The sequence below is a fragment of the Physeter macrocephalus genome, chromosome 11 (assembly GCF_002837175.3).
Source record: "Physeter macrocephalus isolate SW-GA chromosome 11, ASM283717v5, whole genome shotgun sequence".
Taxonomy (NCBI): domain Eukaryota; kingdom Metazoa; phylum Chordata; class Mammalia; order Artiodactyla; family Physeteridae; genus Physeter; species Physeter macrocephalus.
In genome coordinates this window covers 141,524,377-141,530,376 of record NC_041224.1, presented here as the reverse complement: position 1 = coordinate 141,530,376, position 6,000 = coordinate 141,524,377, and the positions used below count along the sequence as shown (strand labels likewise).

Genomic DNA, 6,000 nt, shown 5'->3' with positions numbered 1-6,000 from the left:
TGTTAGGGAAGTTTTCAACTATAATCTCTTCAAATATTTTCTCAGTCCCTTTCTTCTTCTCTTCTTCTGGGACCCCTATAATTCTAATGTTGGTGCATTTAATGTTGTCCCAGAGGTCTCTGAGACTGTCCTCAATTCTTCTCATCCTTTTTTCTTTATTCTGCTCTGTGGTAGTTATCTCCACTCTTTTATCTTCCAGGTCACTTATCTGTTCTTCTGCCTCAGTTATTCTGCTATTGATCCTTTCTAGAGAATTTTAAATTTCATTTATTGTGTTGTTCATCTCTGTTTGCTCTTTAGTACTTCTAGGTCCTTGTTAAACGTTTCTTGTATTTTCTCCATTAGCTGTCCAGTTTTCCCAGGACCACTTATTGAAGAGGCTGTCTTTTCTCCATTGTATATTCTTGCCTCCTTTATCAAAGATAAGGTGACCATATGTGCATGGATTTATCCCTGGGCTTTCTATCCTGTTCCATTGATCTATATTTCTGTTTTTGTGCCAGTACCATACTGTCTTTACTACTGTAGCTTTGTAGTATAGTCTGAAGTCAGGGAACCTGATTCCTACAGCTCCATTTTTCTTTTTCAAGATTGCTTTGGCTATTTGGGGTCTTTCCACACAAATTGTGAAACTTTTTGTTCTAGTACTGTGAAAAATGCCCTTGGTAGTTTGATTGCAATGAATCTGTAAATAGCTTTGGGTAGTAGAGTCATTTTCACAATGTTGACTCTTCCAATACAAGAACATGGTATATCTCTCCATCTGTTGGTATCATCTTTAATATCTTTCATAAGTGTCTTATAGTTTTCTGCATACAGGTCTTTGTATTTAATTTGTGATGGTTAGATTAATATGTGTCTTGGCTTGTTTCTCCTTGGATTTATCCTGTATGGGACTCTCTGTGCTTCCCGGACTTGATTGACTCTTTCCTTTCCCATGTTAGGGAAGTTTTCAACTATAATCTCTTCAAATATTTTCTCAGTCCCTTTCTTCTTCTCTTCTTCTGGGACCCCTATAATTCTAATGTTGGTGCATTTAATGTTGTCCCAGAGGTCTCTGAGACTGTCCTCAATTCTTCTCATCCTTTTTTCTTTATTCTGCTCTGTGGTAGTTATCTCCACTCTTTTATCTTCCAGGTCACTTATCTGTTCTTCTGCCTCAGTTATTCTGCTATTGATCCTTTCTAGAGAATTTTAAATTTCATTTATTGTGTTGTTCATCTCTGTTTGCTCTTTAGTACTTCTAGGTCCTTGTTAAACGTTTCTTGTATTTTCTCCATTCTGTTTCCAAGATTTTTGATCATCTTTACTGTCATTACTCTGAGTTCTTTTTTAGGTAGCTGCCTATTTCCCCTTCATTTGTTTGGTCTGGTGGGTTTTTACCATGCTCCTTCATCTGCTGCATATTTCTGTCTTCCCACTTAGCTTAACTTACTGTGTTTGGGGTCTCCTTTTCACAGGATGCAGTTTTGTAATTCCTGTTGTTTTTGGTGTCTTCCCCCTGTGGGTAAGGTTGGTTCAGTGGCTTGTGTAGGCTTCCTGGAACATGGTATATCTCTCCATCTGTTGGTATCATCTTTAATATCTTTCATAAGTGTCTTATAGTTTTCTGCATACAGGTCTTTGTATTTAATTTGTGATGGTTAGTGGGGCTGGATCTTGTCTTTCTGGTGGGCAGGGCTGCATCTGGTGGTGTGTTTTTGGGGTGTCTGTGCATTTAGTATGATTTTAGGTAGCCTCTCTGCTAATCTGTGGGATTGTATTCCTGTCTTGCTAGTTGTTTGGCATGGGGTGTCCAGCACTGGAGCTTGCTAGCCATTGGGTGGAGCTGGGTCTTAGTGTTGAGACAGAGATCTCTGGGAGAGCTCTTGCCAATTGTTATTACTTGGGGCTGGGAGGTCTCAGGTGGTCCAATGTCTTGAACTTGGCTCTCCCACCCCAGACACTCAGGCCTGATATCAGGCCGGAGCATCAAGACCCTGTCAGCCACATGGCTCAGAAGAAGAGGGAGAAAAAAAGAAAGAAAAAATAAATTAATTAATTAAAATAAAATTTAAAAAAATTTTTAAAATTATTAAAATAAAAAAATTAAAAAGTAATTAAAAAAAGAAGAGAGCAACCAAACCAATAAACAAATCTACCAATGATAACAAGCACTAAAAACTATACTAAGATAAACATAAAAATCAGAAACAAGTCAGTCTCAGACACCAAACCTTAAGTCTACATTTTACCGTCTCTACCAGTGAAGGGGCTTCCTATTGTGTGGAAACTTTCCCTCCTTCACAGCTCCCTCCCAGAGGTGGAGGTCCCATCCCTATTCTTTTGTCTCTATTTTTACTTTTTTCTTTTGTTCCACCCAGGTATGTAGGGATTGCTTGCCCTTGGGAAGTCTGAGGTCTTCTGCCAACGTTCAGTAGGTGTTCTGTAGGAGTGTTCCACATGTAGATGTATTTTTGATGTATTTGTGAGGAGGAAGGTGATCTCCACGTCCTACTCCTCCGCCATCTTGATGGTCTCCCAACTCCCACTTATTTAACTAGATAGTTACATTTTAGATAAATTTGACCCTTAATCCTTAAGATTCTAACTTGCTTCCCTACAGCCCCACCCTGCCCTTTCCCTAAAGACTGTACCTTTCCCACCATCTTGCAAATTTAACACAACATGTGAAATGTAAGTTCATTAACTCTCTGGTAGACCATGGCATGGCCTCATCTTATCACTGCCTACATTTGTGTACTCCTCTACAACTTTTGCCCTCTTCCCTCTTTAGACTGACCTTAGAATTATCTCCTCCTGTTCAGTATCTTTAACCTAACTCACCTCTTTACAAACCTTTAAAATATGCTTATAATTTCACTAGCTACCATCTGATCTCTTACCTTCTTTTCAGGGACAAGTTCCTTGAGCATGCAACCTCTGACCTCTGTTTGTTGTCTTTACTGCGTATCCAACCACTTCCCTCTAATTGTTTTCACTTTGGTTTTTGCTCTTCCCACACTTCCAGATCTGATACTCTGAAGGTTACTAATGGTCTCCTTTTTTGTTGAATCCAATTGTGTACATCCAGTATTTTTTTCATAGGCCTCATTCTTTTTATCATTTGACTTTAAGTCAATCACCCTCTTTTCTCCTGACATTTAGAGTTTGTATTTCTTGGTTTTCTTTCAAAATTTTGTGAATTATTCCTTTGCTGGTGCTTATTCCACCCTTCTTAATACTGAGTGTGGGGTGTGGAAGGGAATTGCTGAGAGGTAGTGGGTTTGTCTCCACATCTCTTTGGCTTTTCATTCTTTCTCTATACTTATTTCCTAAGTAAGCACATATGCTATGACTTTACCTGTTACCTCCACTGGGATAATTCTAAAATATACATCTCCAGTTCTGACCTGTGGTGCAGTACTACAACTTGAAAATGTTTCCATTTTAATGTCTCAAAGTTGTCACAACACTAACTAATCTTTCCCTAGCTTTAGTACCTCATTTTGCCCAATTTGCCCAATCTCTTAATGAAAGCATGCAAACATCTTGAACTATTTTTCTTTCCTTGTATATCTAGTCATTAAGTACTAATATTTACTTCTTTTAAACTGCATTTTGGACTCACCCTTTCCTCTGACACCACTCTAGCCCCATTATGTCATTCATGCTGCATAGAAAATGCCATGTGTTTTTGGTGTCAGAGCTAGAATGCAATATTCTATAGCTCTAGAATATCACACTTACATTATTTATATAAATAACCCAAGATAAACCCATTAGTGATTACTAAAATATTTTTGTCAATGAATCTGTTCTAATGTTGATGCTTATATTTGCTTTCAAAACAGGATGATAATCAAATCAGTTTTTAATAATAAAGACTTACACATGAACAGTGTTGCTACTCACCCTGAAGAAAGAGGAATTTTAAATTTCTTAGTCTGTTAAGTTGTAGCTGAATCAGATTACAAATTCCATTGTAGCCCAAATGAAGAACTTCTAAACTGTGCATTATTGGAGGCAAATTTTCACTGCTCATTGTATCTCTGAAACACACATGTAAGTTTGAGCCCATAAACTTAATTTCACACCAGCTGTTTGTATAAACATGAAAAGACAGTTTAGTATGTACTTACTATAAATTGAAGTTTAAAAAGAAAAAAAATGAATTTACTAATAAATCAAACTATTATTCTGTCTTCATAATTTATATAATAATCACATTTTCTTCTTTAAAAACAGTTTTATATGCTACAGAACAAAGAAATACAGAAAGAGTTACTTGAAATAAAAAGCAAGAGCCAGTGCAATCAGGCAAGAAAAAGAAAAAACCAAATGTATTCAGATTGGAAAGGAATTAGTAAAACTGTCTTTATTCTCAGATGACAGGATCTTATATTTAGAAAATCCTTAGGAATCCACCAAAAAACTATTATTGCACCAATAAATGAGTTCAGCAAGATTACAGGGTAAACTATTAATATACAAAAATCAACTGAATTTCTATACATCTTCAATAAACTGAGAATGAAATTAAGACTTCTATTCACAATAATATAAAAAAGGATAAAATACTTCACAAAAAATTAACAAAAGGAGTACAAAATGTATACACAGAAGAGTACAAAACATTGCTGAGATAAATTAAAGATCTAAATAAATGGAGAAATATTCCGTGTTCACAGATTAGGAGACTCACTATTACTACTAAGATGGTAGTTGTCCCAAAATTGATCAATAGATTCAATGCAATCTCTATCAAAAGTCCAGCAGGTTTTCTTTCTTTCTTTTTTTCTCCAGAAAATAACCATCTCATCATAACAGTTATAAGGAAATGCAAATAACCCAGAATATCCAAAACAATCTTTAAAAGGAACAAAGTTGGAGGGCTTACATGTCCTGATTTCAAAACTTATAAAGCTGCAGTAATCAAACCAGTCTGGAACTGGCAAAAGGACAGACACCTAGATCAATGAAATAGAATTAAGAGTCCAGAAACAAACTTTTATATTTATGGTCAATTGATTTTCAACAAAGGTACCAAGGCAACTCAGTGGGGGAAAGGATAGTATATTAAACAAATGGTGCTGGGACAAATGAATATACACGTGCAAAAATGGTAATATATGGCAAAATGGCATATATCCAGACAATGGAATGCCCAACCAATAAAAAAAGAATGAACTACTAATAGATGCTATAACATGGATGAATCTCAAAAACATTATGCTAAGTGTAAGAAGTCAAATGCAAAAGACCACATATTATATGATTCCATTTATATAAAATGTCTAGAAAACATAACTCTATAGAAAGTAGATTAGTGGTTTCTTGGACCTAGAGGTGCAAAAGGGAATTGACTCTAAATAGACACAAGGCATCTCTCTGTTGTGTGATGGAAATGTTCTAAAACTGTACTGCAGTAGGTAGTAGTTGCACAACTCTATAAATTTAGTAAAAATTATACACTTAAAATGAGTGAATATGGTAAGTAAACTGTACTTCAGTAAAGCTGTTAAAAAACAAATATGAGGGCTTCCCTGGTGGCGCAGTGGTTGCGCGTCCGCCTGCCGATGCAGGGGAACCGGGTTCGCGCCCCGGTCTGGGAGGATCCCACGTGCCGCGGAGCGGCTGGGCCCGTGAGCCATGGCCAATGCGCCTGCGCGTCCGGAGCCTGTGCTCCGCAACGGGAGAGGCCGCAACAGAGGGAGGCCCGCATACCACAAAAAAAAAAAAAAAAAAAATATGAGTAGTCTCCAATATAAAGGATGTGTATAAATTTTCATAGCAACTTTAATCAAAATAACTTCAAACTGGAAACAACCCAAATGTTCATCAATGATAAATAGATAAACAACTTGTCATATAATGGAATACTACTCAGCAATAAAATGAAATGAATTATTGACACTTGCAACAACATAGATGAATCTCAAAAGAATTCTGCTACGTGAAAGAAGCCAGATACAAAAGACTACTTACTATATGATTTTAATCGTATGAAATTCTAGAAAA

At 36.5% G+C, this 6,000-nt stretch overlaps 1 protein-coding gene across 1 annotated transcript in view; it reads right to left on the bottom strand.

Annotated features, from left to right (window-relative positions):
- The window catches only part of LRRC9 (leucine rich repeat containing 9), a 95,216-nt gene that overhangs the window by 18,875 nt on the left and 70,341 nt on the right, over positions 1-6,000 (bottom strand). Inside the window, exon 26 of the mRNA XM_024133083.1 lies at positions 3,895-4,031. Coding sequence (XP_023988851.1) covers positions 3,895-4,031 — 137 coding nt within the window. The remainder of the gene's footprint in view (positions 1-3,894; positions 4,032-6,000) is intronic.